At 39.4% G+C, this 17,312-nt stretch overlaps 2 protein-coding genes across 49 annotated transcripts in view; both read right to left on the bottom strand.

The window, feature by feature from the left end:
* The window catches only part of GATB (glutamyl-tRNA amidotransferase subunit B), a 685,553-nt gene that overhangs the window by 31,548 nt on the left and 636,693 nt on the right, over positions 1-17,312 (bottom strand). The gene's annotated exons all lie outside the window — the stretch shown is intronic.
* SH3D19 (SH3 domain containing 19) overlaps positions 1-17,312 on the bottom strand; it is a 186,994-nt gene that overhangs the window by 2,015 nt on the left and 167,667 nt on the right. For all 48 annotated transcript variants that reach the window (XM_084972671.1, XM_084972689.1, XM_021100629.2 and 45 more), the window contains 7 exons: positions 13,566-13,638; positions 12,466-12,596; positions 10,335-10,390; positions 8,449-8,651; positions 7,939-7,991; positions 5,203-5,386; positions 4,697-4,794 (listed from right to left, as the gene is read on the bottom strand). In XM_084972671.1, the coding sequence (XP_084828797.1) occupies positions 4,697-4,794; positions 5,203-5,386; positions 7,939-7,991; positions 8,449-8,651; positions 10,335-10,390; positions 12,466-12,596; positions 13,566-13,638 (798 nt within the window). The remainder of the gene's footprint in view (positions 1-4,696; positions 4,795-5,202; positions 5,387-7,938; positions 7,992-8,448; positions 8,652-10,334; positions 10,391-12,465; positions 12,597-13,565; positions 13,639-17,312) is intronic.

Below are 17,312 nucleotides of genomic sequence, written 5' to 3'. Positions count from 1 at the left end.
TATATCTCCTCTTTATAGAACTCATTTATCTTGGTTTGCCGAGAGGATTAAATGATATACCACAAAGACGATCTCTATGTAATGATGCCATTCACCAAAGCCTCTCTTCCTCAAAGCGCATTCCTTTGGCATTATCATCCTTGCTCTGCTTTTATTTTCCTAGTTGTCTTTTGTACCTCATCCCCCCACTTCACCACTTCTAATCTAATATTATTCTTTGATAAATAACAATACCAGCCATCATATATGTAAATGTTTCCCCATTTAACAGTTTCTTTCTTTCTTTCTCTCCTTTTTTTTTTTTTTTTTTTTTTTTTTGAGGGCCGCATCCACAGCATATAGAAGTTCCCAGGCTAGGGGTCGAATCGGAGCTGCAGCTGCTGGCCTACACCACAGCCACAGCAACACCAGATTCAAACCGCATCTGCGGCCTATGCTGCAACTAACAGCAATGCTGGCTGCTACACCCACTGAGTGAAGCCAGAGAAGAGATCAAGCCTGCCTCCTCACAGACACTCTGTTGGGTTCTTAACCTGCTGAAACACAATGGGAACTCCCACCCACCTAAGGATTATTTACTGAGCATCCATTATATGTTGGACACTATTCTGGGTACAGTGGACACAGCCATGTATGAAGACCTTATTCTAGAGCTGGGAGGTGAATAACCAAGCTGGCAGAGGGGGACAGAAAGTGTGGGCTGCCATCTCATTAGGGCATCACTCAGGAGGGCCCCACTGAAGGTGACACTTAATCAAAGACTTGGAGATGAGCGAGCCAGGTGCTTACTGTATACCTTGTCCTTCTCCATGCATGTACTTTGTGGGGTTAACTCATTTAAACAACACTGCAGTCCCAGAGGTGCGTACTGTTGTTACCCCCATTTCAAAGAAATATTTTTATAGATTTTCTTTCTTTCATTCTTTCTCTTTCTTTCTTTTTCCTTTCTTTCTTCCTTTTTCTTTCTCTCTCTTTTCTTCCTTCCTTCCTCCCCCCCTCTCTTTCTTTCTTTCTTTTTTTTTTTTTTCTTTTTAGGGACACACTCATGGCATACAGAAGTTCCCTGGCTAGGGGCTGCATCAGAGCCAGAGCTGCTCGCCCACACCACAGCCACAGCAACTCAGGATCCAAGCCGCATCTTCGACCTACACCACAGCTCATGGCAACACCAGAACTTTAACCCACTTTAACTTTAACCGAGGCCAGGGATCAAACCCACATCCCTATTGGGTTCATTACCGCTGAGTCACAATGGGAACTCCTAGATTTCCTTATTTTAAAGAAAAAAAAAAAAAAAAAACCCCTGAAGCTCAGAGAGATTACATGGCTTGTTCGGTGTCACATGTCTAGTTAGTGGTGGAGACAGGATTCAAATCTAGTGTGATTCCAGGAGTTGTTCTGCTGACCATCAGGCTATGTGGTCACCACATTTGACAGCAGACCTTTTTCTCAGAAAGGTTTTTACTATAATTGCCTTGTCTCAACATCTTGAGCATTTTGTACTCTCTATTTATTCAGCCACTTAAGAGTATTCTCCTCCACCACCTGATTTACTCTCCAACTCCATGGCCTCACTATCAAATCCATATATATTCTTCCCTATCTTAAAGAGCTTCAGCCTCATTTAGAATACTGCTTTATTCTCATCAGGTTAGTCAAAGGGGATGTGTGTCTTATTTATGTGTGAATCATAACTCTTCAACAGATGAAAACATAATTTTTGAAATTATCTCTAGAAATTATTTTGTTATTTATGGTTTCTAACCATTTTTTAGAATCTGGGTTTAAGATTCTATAAATGGCCCAAGATGACCCTGGCTACTTTTAAGAATAGCTTTATCAGGCTAAATGGATTTATCTGTAGCCCTAGGACATTGCCCTTTGGAAAAATGATTAAATTTAAGGCTTTTCTTAATTAAAAATGGAAAGGGAAAAATGCTGACTATCAAATGTCATTAATTTACTTTACTCTCCTAAGATCTGTAAAAATTCTAGCATTCAAAGTTTCTAATTATAAATAAGTTCCTTCCAGTTCCTAAATTACAACATAAGCATTGACTAAACTATCTTTCTTAGGTCTGGTGCATACATACATACCATATCAGTTTTCTGAGAGCTAGGACAATTTAAAGAAGTTTTATCTACTAATAATCTTTGGATATTTAGTAAAATATTAATGATCAACAATATTGAAAGTTGTGCAGAATCCCTTAACTAAAAAGCTCTAGAACTATCTTGTTTACAGTCAGGCATTTGTAAAATAAAGACAGCCAATTTTCTGGAGGATACTGTAAATTCTGTTACTTATATTGACATAATCTAAATGAAGGCCAAAATAATATCCAAAAAGTCTGAATCCAAAGTGTTCACTTGCAGTAACATTTTATGTAAAGATAGATAGAAGGAATTAATTTTTTGCCACTGCCTCTCAAGACTGAAAAGGACTAGGGCAACAGGTCCATGGATTTGGAGCTTATGGATCAAGAAATTAAAAACAAAACTGATATAGGGTTACAAATAATAATTTTGTATAAGAAACATATATCTTTTTTTTTGCCTTTTTTTTTTTTTTTGCTTTTTAGGGCCACCCTCGTGGCATATGGAGGTTCCCAGGCTAGGGGTCAAATCAGAGCTACAGTTGCTGACCAATGACACAGCCATAGCAATGCAGGATCCGAGGTGCGTCTGCAACCTACACCACAGATCACGGCAATGCCAGATCCTTAACCCACTGAGCAGGGCCAGAGATCGAACCCACAACCTCACGGTTCCTAGTCAGATTCATTTCCTCTGCACCACAATGGAAACTCCAAGAAATATATATCATTCACTAATAATATTTTATAATAGAAACAACATTTTTTTTTTTTTGGCTGCACCCATGGCATGTGAAAGTTCCCAGGCCAGAGATCAAACCTGTGCCACAGCAATAACCAGAGCCACAGCAGTGATAATGCTGGATCCTTAAACTACTGCACAGCCTGGCTATGGAACCAGCACCTCCATAGACACAAGTGGATCTTTAACCCACTGCACCACAGCAAAGGCTTGTTACAGCCACCCTTTTTCTGGCTAGGTCTTAAAGAACTATCCTGGATATTTTCTTCTGACCATGGGCCAACTGTGGATTGTGGAAACAGGATCATGAAACTACTCATTTTCTTTACAAGAAATAAAAAGTACTTCTTCAGTGAAATAAAATTAAGATTAGATTTTAGGCCTCTAAAAAAAATCTCTGCACTGTTGGTGGGAATAAACTTGGTACAGCCATATAGAAAAGAATATGGAAGTTCTTCAGAAAACTAAATATAAAAAACTACCATGTGATCCAGCAATCCCACTCCAGAGAAAACCACAATTCAAAAAGATACATGCGCCTCTATGTTCATAGCAACACTATTCACAATAGCCAGACATGGAAACAACCTAAATGTCCATTGACTGATGAATGGATGAAGAAGATGTGGTACACATATGCAATGGAATACTACTCAGCCATGAAAAGAATGTCACAGTGACATGGATACAACTAGAGATTATCATACTAAGTGAAGTAAGTCAGAAAGAGAAAGACAAATACCATTATGATATTACTTATATGTGGAATCTAAAATATGATACAAATGAACTTTTATGAAAGAGAAAGACTCACAGAGAACACTTGAGGTTGCCAAGGTGGGGCGAGTAGGGATGGAATGGGAGTTTTAGGTTAGCAGATGAAAACTATTATATATAGAATGGATAAGCAACAAGGTCCTACTGTACAACACAGGGAACTGTATTCAATATTCTGTGATGAACTATAATGGAAAAGAATATATAAGAAAGGGGAGTTCCTGTCGTGGCTCAGTGGTTAACAAACCCAACTAGTATCCATGAGGATGCAGGTTCAATCCCTGGGCTCGCTCAGTGGGTTAAGGATCTGGTGTTGCCGTGAACTGTGGTGTAGGTCACAGATGTGGTTCGGATCTGGCGGTGCTGTAGCTATGGTGTAGGCCGGCAGCTGTAGCTTCGATTCAACCCCTAGCCTGGGAACTTCCATATGCTGCAGATGTGGCCCTAAAAAGACAAAAGTATAAAAAAGAATATATATATATATATATATATATATATATCTGAATCACTGATGTACACTGGCAATTAACACATCATTGTAAATCAACTATATTTCAATTTTTAAAAAGATTTAACACCCCCCCCCAAGCCCTCCACAAAGTACCTTAACCTATTGAGACCATTTCCCTAAAGTGTAGTGTCTTTGTTGAGAAGATTCCAGTGTGTTACGAGGCACTGCTGAGGAGGCCAGCTGTAGTGGCCACCCAGTTCTCCATTGACTTCAAAGACACAACAACAGCAGCTGCAAGGGGCATGGGGAGGGTATTCCTTCGAAGGGCTACCAGTGGAAACCTCCACCATTATTGAGACCACATGTCATAAGGCTGAGGAATAAGGAATTTGTTAGGTGATTGTTGGGCTGTCGATAGCAGTAAGGCTCTAAGCATCTAAACACCTCGTTGATAATTTACACTTGCCCTTTCAGCTTTCTTTAATCTCATCCTTTAGAATGAGGGTCTGAGACCTATTCATTCTTGGCTAATGATCAATACTCCACCCAAATGGTCTACCCTTTAACGGAAGACACTTCAAAATTCACAGCTGCTTATTAATACAGTTACAAAAAGAAACACATTCTGACCTTGAAGGAAAGCTCATCTTCATTCTCCCCATGGAAATCATACAAGGCTTTAGCCTTCCTTCCCTTCAGTGCTAAAGCAGCCATACTTTTTGTCTCGGCTGTGAAGACACCAAAAATTCAAATAGGTAGAAAGACAATGGACTAAAACATACATCAAACATTTTAAGATTCCCCTTGTCATTCTCAGGACATAACATTTTCAATGAATTGTGAATTTATTTAACTTGCAAAAAGATGAAGGATGTTCTCTTAGCAGGAAAAAAAAAATGATGCAAAAGATATTTAGGAGACAAAATTAGCCATTATCAAGTGAAGGCATCTTTCTCTCTTTCCCCCCATAACTTCAACAAACTATATAAAGAGAGTGTGCATAACTTTATGAATCAACTTTCAAATTTGACGACCAACTTAAATTTGAGCATGGCTAGAGGGGAAAGGAAAATGTGTCATTTCAAAGATGTTGGGCTCCCCTTAGGGACTGGATGCCTTCCTTGCTGCCCACATACCTGGGCAGGGCCGCACGAAGACTGCGGGGAAGATGCCCTCCCTGCCCCGCAGGCTGCCCTTATACCAGTCGGAGTCCACACGCTCCAGGATCAGGATCCGGTCTCCCCTCTTGAAGGATAAGTCATCACTGGTCTCTGCTGTGAAACTGTGAAGAGCTTCGCACCACTCTCCAGAGAGACTGTTCTGTTACAAATCACAAATTTACTAAGAAAGGTGGCATCTTATTTGAAATTAATTTCTACAAAGCTTAAAAAAAGTGGAGGAAAAAAAGCTAAGGGATCATAAGAGCCAAAAGGCTGAAGACCTCTTTAAATCACTTAATACTTTATGTTGCTATGGAGTTTCAAAAATGAAAGTTTCCAATAACTTTTTTCTTAAAACATAATTTCTGAATGACAGATGTGATGAAATGTGTGATTTTTCTGCTTTTAAGGCATATATAATGCTTAAGTAGAATTTTTTTTTCTAATTATGATCTATGACATTAGTTATGTTTAAAAAAGCAGATACAGCTTGCAATGTTTAAATGCAGTATTTATAACACAATGAAACACTCTGGTAAAGTAATTTTCAGTGAAGCTCTTCTGAATCTAAATTAGGAAGGATCAGAATGGACCGTCTGCTAATTCCCAGGTCTCTACCTGAATCAGAGGCTATCAGATTCCATGGCACAGGACTTCATAAATTCACACTTTTAGTTTTACGAAGCAGAGAGAGTTAGCTCTGTGGCTGGCAAAATAACCACTGAGATATGGTGGCTAGCCTGATGGATTGCTCCCACAAGAATGCTTTTGCTGCAAACACATCTGAAGAAGGTTTTGCCCGGTGAAGAGGAGTCTCTGCCAAATCAGAATGGGAGTCCTACATTCAAGATGCTCCAGCAGGGAGGCGCGGATGACACTAAGAGCAAAGGCCTGGAGCCAAACAGGCCTGGGCCCAGACTCAGCTCTGCCGCTTCCTAGCTGACATGGGGCAAGAACCTTCTCTACGCTGACCCTCGGATTCAGGGTCGCTGTGGGGATATCAAATGAGGTAATGTATGTAGAATGCTTAGCACAGTGCCTGGCACATCTTAAGTTCTCAACAACTGAGGACATAAAAAACAAAATGAAAAAAAACAGGCAAACAAAAAACCCTAACCATACCCCCTTGCTCCTGCACTCAACTAACCGACCGAGTAATCGACCTTAAAGAATGGTCCTTGTCACTCTCAAGAAATACAGTTGCAAACGTAAATATTTCCTTTTGGAGAACTGTGGTCACTTTCTTTCCTGTTTGACTTTTTTTTTTTTTGCTTTTTAGGGCCGCACTTGTGGCATATGGAGGTTCCCAGGCTAGAGGTCTAATCGGAGCTGTAGCCACCAGCCTGCACCACAGCCACAGAAAAGCCAGATCCGAGCCATGTCTTTGACCTACACCACAGCTCACGGCAACACCAGATCCTTAGCCCGCTGAGCAGGCCAGGGATTGAACCTGAAACCTCGTGGTTCCTAGTCGGATTTGTTTCTGCTGCACCATGACAGGAACTCCCTGTTTGACTTTATCAGTGGGCAGAGATGAAAGAATTGAGAGATGCACAGCCCAATTACCAGTGACATTTTTTTTTTTTTTGTCTTATTAGGGCCAAACCCACAGCATATGGAGGTTTCCAGGCTAGGGGTCCAATTGGAGCTATAGCTGCCGGTCTACACCACAGCCGAAGCAACACTGGATCCTTAACCCACTGAACGAGGCCAGGGATCGAACCTGTGTCCTCATGGATGCTAGTCAGATTTGTTTCCACTGAGCCACAATGGGAACTCCTACCAGTGACATTCTGACAATGACGGCAACAGGCTCTCTCTTTCTAAGTATGTCACAAAAAACAATTCATTCCTATTGAGCTAAACACTTCTAAAGTCATGTTAGACAGTGTAAAACTTTAATCCATTTTCTCTCTCTCATTATAAAATAATACAAATGTTCTTAAACATTTGGCAAGTTCAGAAACATATGACGAATGGCAAAAACACCCACCCATCTATAATCTTACCACGTGAGAGCAACTGAATGTTAACAACTTAGCTATATTTCCTTCTAGTTTTTTATGCCTGTATATTCAATTTCCCTAAATGTTTTCCTCTCATGACTTTTACTTTATAAATCTAGTTTTTTATGGCCTCAGGACATTCTCCCAATAATGGTCACATTTAGGTTATTTCCAATTTATTCCTATTATAATAACACCACCATAACCATCTTTGTGAGTAAAATTTTGTTTCATTTTTCATCTTTTTCCTAGGTTGAGAAATAAAAATAATAATAATCTGCACTTTCTTTTCACTGTCACATACTTACGATTCCTTGTTTACTGTTGAGTTTTACTGAATCTCTGTTAACTAGATAATGTTAAAGGTTATTTTATGTCTCTTAAAGGCATTTCTCTGATTGCTATAGGTTAAATGCTTTAAAAATATCAGTTATAGTTCTCTTTGATGTTCAAACCCACTTATAGTATCTCTTTTATGAATATTCCAATTATCTCTCTCTTTTTTTAAATCAAGGTTTGCATGTCTTTCTAATTCATATGTATGAGCTCTATATGCAATAAAGATTTAATCACCTAACTATTTCAAACATTAGCTACATGGACTAAAGAATGATTTATAACATTTTCTTTTGATAATTATGATTTCAATAGTGCTCCCAGAGATGAAACTTGGCTTTCACTATAGTTATCTATTCAAGCAGCTTACCTGAGAATTTGCACCAGAATCTTCTTTTTTGATCTTCGGTGGTAGCTTTGTGCCTGTGTTTAAAAAAAAAAAAGTCAAAAATTGAGATGTACAGACTATATAGTACTGGAGAAAAAAACCGCAGGGGGATAGTGAAGAGTCTGTGATTCCAGGCCAGTCGCTCCTACTGGCTACATAACTTCGTGGGACACTGGCCTCTCTGAGTTTGTTTCCTTTACTGTAAAGCGAAGGAGGATACACATGAGTTATACTCTATAGGACACTGCTGTTTAAAAACCGATGACTCTTTGCCTGTCATTTCTGATACAAACCGAAAATACCAAAACCAGCTCTTTGAGAGATTGCCACGATAATGACTATCTCAATAATGACAATTACTATTTATCATTTTTTCCTTCTACCTTAAAAATGTGGCAGTATGGATTATTATGCACCTTAAGTATTAACCTATTATTTGCTTTATTTGAACTATGAAAAGACATAATGAAAAATCATACTCTCTATACTCACTTAAAACATTTGTACCGGAGGTGGGACGGTCCTCAATGACCTCCACAAAGTTAAGGGGGAAGATCCCAGATCTGTCTCCAAGTTCTCCTCTTGCCCACTCTTCATTCACATACTCTTTAAGAATAATAATTTCTCCCTCTGAGAAACTTAATTCATCCTTCTGATCTCCAATATATTCAAATCGAGCAACACATCTTGGGCCTCTAAAGAAAGAAGGTCATATTTATGGGTTAAACTAGAGAGTATTAACTTTCAAAATGCCTTAAAACCTTTCCTCAGCCTTTCAGTAAATATACGTCCTGTGTTTTTTATGGAACATGGTATACTATATTATACTATAATTTAAAATATTCCATGAAAAAGAACAAGCTAAATTTCGAAGTGATAGTCCCTACTTTTTAGATATGAACCTATTCCCTCAGAAAGGCTCAAGTCAAGTTCCCAAGTGCAGACTTCCACATAAGCAGCTAGGTGGTTGGTTTACGCTGCCACGTTTGTTGATCACTTCATGACAGAACTTCCCCAGTCTCCACGGCTCTGCGTCCTTGAGCCACAGTAATCCAAGGCTGATAGAACCCTCTCAGTTGCACATGCACTGCATTTGGAGTGCTAATCCTTGATAATCTCAGGGTAAGATGTCAAACTTCCACAGCAGAATGCAATGGGCACCAGCTAGGCAGGGTAGATGCTCAACATATATTGAATCAAGTAAGTTGTGTGTAAGATGAATGGCTTTTAAAACTAGAAGGTTCCAAGAAAACATATTATCTTACAACATTTCATCTTATACCCAACACTGTTATTTCAGAAATGATTTTTGTACCTCCTTTAAAAGGGCTTCATTTCTGAGAGTTAGAACAATCCTTAAATGATCTGCAATTCTGACTGAAAATAAGATAAAAACAGAGATGAAATCGTGTCCCTAAAAGACATGACTGGATACCAGATCTTTGATTTGAGGCTTTGGAAAGGAACTTGCAACAGCAATAGACGAAGGAGATGCAGCTGCCTGAAGAGAGAAGGCTGGTACTGCCTCCGATCAAAGTCTGATTCAAGTTAGGTCAATGGATCAATGACTATGAAAGCCCACTTTAAATTCAACCCGCTGACACAGTAAACATTGCTTAAAAATAGGAGGAAAGCAGAACCTGAAAGAGAATTCAACTATCGTGGCATCCGAAGTTTTCTTATTTGTGATAACCTTTGCGTTTATTTTCTAAAGTCCTCAGGGAGCATATCTTCTTAGGTCTGACCTATTCAAAGACAGGTTTACAGTCTTCAGCAGTTACTGAATTCTATTAATTTGCTCATTTAACTGGAATATAAAGTTGCATTGTGGCAATGTTTTAAATCACAAAGGAGTTACAATGATGCATAAAAGGGGACATAAATTCACGGAAAGGTCTTCAAACATAAAGGAAGACTAGTCCTTCGACTTAACTCTTCCTTTACTTTCTTCTAGTTCTGCTCAAAACCGAAACAACACAAAATGCCTAGTAATTCTTATAGGGTTCATATTTCTATTAGGTTTAAATACTTTCTACAACAAAAACATTTGAACCTTCTAGAAGTCTGTTGGTGGGCAAATACCAGAAGGCAAACACAAAATGCACTAGATTACAAAACCTCTCTGCTGGAGCTGAGGCCAGGCTGTGGGAAGCAGCGGGACAACTGTCTAGACGCCCTGTTGTGATACGGAGAGTTGCTTCAAGCAGCGTGTTGCACTTGCATCAGGATGTTTAAACAAGTGGTTTTCCTCATAATTAAAAAGACACACTGAGAACATGAACACTCATACAGCTGAAGTGTTTAAGACTGCTAATTCTTTATGATATAAATGCTCACATCCTTTGTATTTTGCACACAAGAACATAAGTAAAACTTACTTAATGCAATGAGATGAGCTGGATTCCCCTTTCCCACTTCCTCCTGGAACATCAATCTAGGAAAGACAAAAATCAATGTAACAATTATATTATTTCAGATTTTAATAAGATAAATTAAGGCTATGTAATTAGGAGATTCATGATGGAAGCTAACAAGTTGAGATAAGTGTAAACAGACAAAATATATCATGGAAGCTAAAAAGGTACAAAATCCAGAATTTAGGTTTGAAAAAAATGCATAAATATGAGGTAGCCTTCCTTGACTGGCCAATCAACCCTTCTCTTATTTGCTGGAATAAACACATTAATGTTTTCTACCCCTGACTGAGTGTTCTCTATCCCATACCCTCTATGTTGAAAATCCGGTGAGGATGACCCAGGATTGCGACGAGGTATCAGGTGCCATGTAGATATCTATTCAAAGTGTTGGTAGAATTCCGCAACACTTTCATGACCACAAAACAAAATCTTTTAACCAAACTTGAGAATTCTCCCCATTTTCATAACACTGGAACATTTCCCCCCTTCAGTGTGAGTAGGGAAGAAGAAAGGAATTAGCACTCAGGGAGCATCTACTAAGAGTCAAGCACTTTATAGAGTATGTCATTTACAAGGCTCAGTAGGGCTGGGTTGTGATAAAATATTTGACCATACTGCACTAAGTCTAAAAACTACTTAAGGCTTTGAGGTTTACACGAAATAAATCAGCGCCCTTCTTGATGAATTCCAAACGTTCCAAGTTTTAAAACAATTTTTTAAGCTCATAGGCTTAGAAATAACATTTACACCAATAATGCGGCAAATTCAATGTGATTGATTTCAGGGTGGTTACTGTGATTTTTTAAAGCACTGCTATACCGGGCAGGAGGGAGGAAGAGTGCTAAAACTAACATTCTTCTTCTTTTTTTTTTTTTTTGTGTGTTTTTTTAAGGGACACACCCGCTGCATATGGAGGTTTCCAGGTTAGGGGTCCAATCAGAGCTGTAGCCACCGGCCTGTGCCAGAGCCTCAGCAATGCAGGATCCAAGTCGTGTCTGCAACCTATACCACAGCTCACGGCAATGCCAGATCCCTAACCCACTGAGCAAGGCCAGGGATAGAACTCACATCCTTGTGGATGCTAGTCGGGTTTGTTAACCGCTGAGCCAGGATGGGAACTCCAAAATAACATTATTCTTAATATTAATTCAGAGAATGGGGTTGGAGTTCTCCAGAGAATCAGGGCATATATATAAAACAGACAATTTTTAAGGCCTGTGTTTTGTAATTCAAGAGACTCAAACTCATTTATATTTGAAAAATTTAGGTTTTCTGTTATATTTGTTTTCTAAGTTGCTGATGTAATGGAAAATCATTTGCTCCCCCCACCCTGTCTTAAGTGGTTAATGCTCAACTATTTAAGCTATAGCTCTATTGATATTTTCCAGTATCAATGAGTTATGCCAGGGATAGAATCATTCTCTCCCTATTGGTTAAACATGTTTGAGAGGCAGTCTGATTTCACCCCCATGTTTCTTAGCACCCCCCAAGCTGAGCACTCTGGGCTCCTTTCACAAGGTAGGCTATGATGTATATAAAACCCTGACACTTTAATATAATTTTTCCAAGTCAGATTTGAAATTAAGTGAAAAACCATTAATGGACCTCCCTCCCCCACTGAAAGTACATCAATATTCTCCCCAATTTTTTAAAAAGTGGAATAATGGATAAAGGAAACAAAAAAGGAAGTGCATTCCAAAGAAAATAAGGGTTTTCCATAACCCTTATTTTCTCAGATAATATTCCTTCAGACTTTCTAGTATCGTTTAATTCTAATTGGTGACTGAATGTTTCAAAGAATTAACATACACCATCCAGTGCTTATGAACCCTCTAAGAAGAGTTAATTCACCAGTTTTCACCTTAGGATTTCAGATGGCATTTATGCATTAAGTTCTAATACTCCATAATATAAAGTAATTAACCATTATCTAGCTGATCAAGCCTTTATTTTTTAGTTTTCCAAGTGCCAAATGAATTCATGGAAGAGAGAGAACCAGAGCCCAAGTCTTTTGGTTAGTTTTTTTCCAAAGTGTAAATTACATAGAATCCGCTGAATATATGACCATTTTAAACAAGCACAACCTACTTACAATCACTTTCACGTAGTTGGCAGGAAATACACCTGTCTGGTTTCTACATTTCCCTCTGTACCAATCTGTACCTATTTTTTCCAGAAGATAAACAATTTCTCCAGAAGTGAGGTTCAAATCATCAACTTGCTCTGTAACATAAAATTATAATTATGCATGATGAATTACCCTGGTTGCAGATCTGATTAAAGCAGAGCACAAAGTAGCATTTAGTTCTGTCCACCAAGGCAGTATGTTCTACTGATTCTGAGAACAAATTACACTAATCAAATTGACTTTAAAAATACATTCTTTTTTTTCCCTGGATATTGTTGTTACGAGCTTCTGCTTTTAAGATCAAGTTAGATATATTTACAATGGATTGATGATAAGAGATGGTTAAAACACATACACACAAAACACTGTACTGTGTGGCTATAAACCTCAGCTGAACACATATTCTAACCATGAGTTTTAGAGACATAGTATAATATTCACATTATTCTAAGCCATGCTTAAAAATCATTTCAATCTCAAAATTTTAACTAAGGGAGTCCTATATATAGCTTTTTAGAAAATAAAATTACACTGAAATAAAAATCAGCCTACCAAGTAGATTTTTAAAAAAGGCTATAAATAAATCAAGAATTTATTTTACTTGTAGCCTTGGACATAAAAGGTATTTAAAAATTGATTACAAAGATTTATATTTGCATTTCAAAAGAAATAGTTGAGGTATGTGTGTGATGTTTTTACAATTCTTAGGAGAAAATAACTTCATTTATTAAATTAGAATTAATTTCATTATAACTGTTATTTGGTACCCCTGTTTTGCAAGAGGTAAAATGCAGACAATTTGCTATTTGTTCACTTGTAAGGGAAATGCTCTCTCCTCTTCTCTCTGTCACAGGGAGTTTCAAGGGCAGGGCAAGCAGCTAAGCTTTCTGGAACAGCTGGGTATAGTCTAGCCTTCCTGAAGGTGGGGGTAGATAAGGTGACCTCTTCAGTGCTGAGCTCTGTTGGCACAGAAAATGAAGGAGGGTGTCCTGGAGAGGTTAACCCAGGGAGGATGCCTGATCCCAGAGTCTAAGTTCCTACCACATTATTATTTATGTCCTTACCTGCAGGAAAATCATGAAGAACCACAGCATGAGGGGCACAACTGTCCACAGGCTTCTGGGCCTGACTTGGATCCTGGGGGGAAACAGGGCCGTGAAGGAGTGTGAGGGATGGATCCTGGACTAATTATTCACTTTGAGACCATTTTTCCCCTGATTAGGTTCCTCTTGATGCAATTACATGATGGGTACAAGATGCAAACCACACAGCTGAGCCACACAAGGGACTCATTAGCAAGTTGAGAAGGCATGTGTCCTTGCCAGAGGAGAAATGTCTCAACTGTAATATCCCCCAACATTTTTTAAACTAAGAGGGTAAAACAAAAGGAAATTACTTAACTTTTTTGTTTTGTTTAAACCAGTACCTATTTCACCCTTTAGTAGTGGGTTTTGACCTCTTAATCTTCCAAGGGTTGCTTTTACCAGAAACTGTGATCAGGACTAACCCCTAAGAACAGAGCCTTCAAAGCTGTATCTTCATTAAGATGAGAAAAGAAGGAAGTTCTGCAATTTATGCCCTTGCCTTTTATCGTGAAAAGAGCTAATGACTTCCACAAAAGTATAATTCACAGAAAGTAATATCCATTTCATTTATTACCACTTAACTGAGTGCTTTCTCTAATGTGAAATTCAACGCTACCTCCCATGCCTGGCCTGGATTTTCTATTTAATCTGAATGGTTTATTCAACAGTAATTCTAAGTAAATTAGCAAAGAGAATTCAAAATTCTCTACCCATCTAGCCAACTGCTTAGACTGGCCGGAGGAGAAAGTAAATTTGAAGAGTGACTGTTTCTTATTGACAAGCAGTTGTTATTCTTAGTTTCTTTGTATAGACAGGCATCTCCTCCTCATCGGCATCACCATCAAATCTGACTGAAGGATATTATTTGGAATTACAACTTAAAATTCTTCAACACTGGCAGAGTTGCAGACTAAATGAAGGCAAATTTTGGTGCCCTTTCTTGTCCCTTCCCTCTTCCAATGTCCCCTCAAGGATCGTGCCTCCCCCTGCTGAGATGCTCAGCTGGACAGACCCCACTGGATCCAGGTCCTCTCTCCCCACTTCTTCCCTGCAGCACCTTTGTGCAGTTCTTCTAAATCAAACAAAACACACCTATGGGGGCATGCTGCCTTCTTGCAAGTTGGGTGAATGGTAATACAGGAACAGCTAATAGCAGCTCAGTGCATTACCTTACTAAAGCAACACCCACACTTTCTTAGAGGCCACTCAGTGCTTTTCCAGAAATAAATGGGCATGATGGGAATTCCAGGGACAGTGGAAAGGAACTGGAGACATTTTAAGTCTGGGGGGGGGCTTTAAAAGTTTTTACACAATTTATTATACATGTGTATAGGTGGCTTCCTTTTCTTTTCTTTTCTTTTTTTTTCTGATTTGCATCTGTGAAAGAAGGAATGACTGCTCCCTAAATGGTGTTAGGCTTTCCATCTGGAAAAAAAGTCAGAGGCCTAGCCCACACCAAACACAAATGTGAACCTCCAAATGGGCTGAGATCTAAACATAAGCCTGAGAGGGTAGAAGAGGTGGGCGGGTAACCTGTGCCTCCCGGTTAGTTTCCCTTCTCTGCCCTCAGTGCATGGATATCCGTGATTCATCGCCTTGGCCTGGAGGATGAAGGGTGAGAGGTACAGGTAAACAGGGCTGGCCACGGGGCTCGGACCACTCAGCCCACAGCATTAGCATGGATATCTAGGGGGAAACTCTAATACATTTCAAAGCTCTTTCTAAGATAACTAAATGGCTAATACAAATGAATAATCAGAGTAGCTACTACTCACTGTTTATACACTATTCACGGTGTTAAACACCTCATATGCATTAATTCGCTCCTTTAGCTTTTTAAGCATCTTTGAGATATAATTCCCATCCCATAAAATTCACCCATTTAAAGGACACACAGTTTTAGCAGGTTCACAGGATTGTGCAACCATCACTACAATCTATTTTACAACATTTGCATCACTCTCTCAAGAAGGCTTCCACCCACGGGCAGTCACCCCACTCACGCCAGCCCTAGGCGACCACTACTCTACCTCCCAGATTCACCTATCCTGGACTTATGTATAAATGGAATCATAACAAGGGAAACCGAAACTCGAGTCTGCGTGGGAAACCATGCAAGGTGACAATTTCCCACCTCCGTGCTCTCTGAAAGCTCAACCTCAACTTGTAACGTGCAGTGTCTTCTGCTGACTGAGGTAGGGGAAAGGAGAACATATTTTTAGGAATATCTGCCTCAAAATTAGACTTTCAAATAGGTAAGTTTTATTTTTCTGAAAAATGTAATGTTAGGAGTTCCCTTCGTGGCTTAGCGGTTAACGAACCCGATTAAGATCCATGAGGATATGGGTTGGATCCCCGGCCTCGCTCAGTGGGTTAAGGATCAGGCGTTGCCATGAGCTGAGGTGTAGGTCACAGGTATGGCTCGAATCCCGAATTGCTGTGGCTGTGGCTCTGGCGTAGGCTGGCAGCCGAAGCTCCGATTAGACCCCCTCGCCTAGGAACCTCCATATGCTGCAAGTGCAGCCCTAAAAAGCAAAAAAAAAAAGTAATGTTAGTCATGACCCAGAGTCTAGGAGAGGCTCCACTTCCTGTTCCCATCGGAGGCCACCTCTCTGCAAGTCTATGGCACAGGCGAGAGTAAGGTGACGTTTCAAATGCACCAAACTGTGGGCTTTCACAAAAGCACAATTTGTAATTTTTTCAGCTTCTATTTTTTATCAAGGAAAGCTTTTTGACAGTACAACTCCCACAGTCACCCATCAGCATGTTCTGAGAGGGAGGACGCTGTGACAGATGGATAGCACTGCATCAAAACACAGAGAAAATGAGTAACAGGAGAGCTCTTCCAGAATTCTCAGTATCTCAGCTGCAACTAGCTTCTCACCTATCTTTTCTGCTGCCCCAAAATACAGATTTTTACCTTCCTAGCAAACCTCAAATGATAAACTGCCTCCTAAGAAAGAAATAGATGAGATTATAAAAACTAGGATGAATGTCCAACCAAATACTTTACTTGGTTTAAATGACTGATGGGTCTCACTTTTCATGTTTGTAATATTACCTAAACAGATAGTGAAAATTTAACTGGATAATTTAAGAAGCTCTTTTAAAAATATACCTCTATACGGGAGTTTCCAATGTGCCACAGTGGAAACGAATCCAGCTAGTATCCATGAAAATACGGGTTCGATCCACGGCCTCGCTCAATGGGTTAAGGATGTGGCTTTGCTATGAGCTGTGATGTAGGTCGCAGACACAGTGTAGGTGTAGGTCGGATCTGACATGGCTGTGGCTGTGGCATAGGCCAGGAGCTGCAGTGCCAATTCGACCCAGAGCCTGGGAACCTCCATATGCCGTGGGTGTGGCCCTTAAAAAAGCAAAATATACGTGTGTGTGTGTGTGTGTGTGTGTGTGTGTGTGTGTGTGTGTATATTGTAAATTGTCCAATGGCATTTTTCTTGCTGAGCAAATGACCTTCAATAATCATTGTATTCTCCCAGGCTCCAAACATTTGTTGGGCCAAAATTGTGACTTCAGGTTGTTGGAAGATTTTATTGCATTATTTTACAAGCTATGATCAAAGGAATGTGGTTTATACTAAGCTCAAATCTTAGAAGTTTTTTTTTTTTTTTAATGTCAGACTTAGCATTTATAGGGCCCCTTTAAATTAATTATCCATTCTGCTAGAAAACTAATCTCTGACGCTTTGGTAAACATGCTTACATT

This window comes from Sus scrofa, chromosome 8 (genome assembly GCF_054392235.1).
Source record: "Sus scrofa isolate SSC_HxYL_T2T_F1_AM1 chromosome 8, Sscrofa_HxYL_maternal_Yorkshire_Landrace_v2.0, whole genome shotgun sequence".
Taxonomy (NCBI): Eukaryota; Metazoa; Chordata; class Mammalia; order Artiodactyla; family Suidae; genus Sus; species Sus scrofa.
The sequence above is the reverse complement of the archived record's forward strand: the minus strand, read 5'-3'. Positions and strand labels throughout refer to the sequence as shown.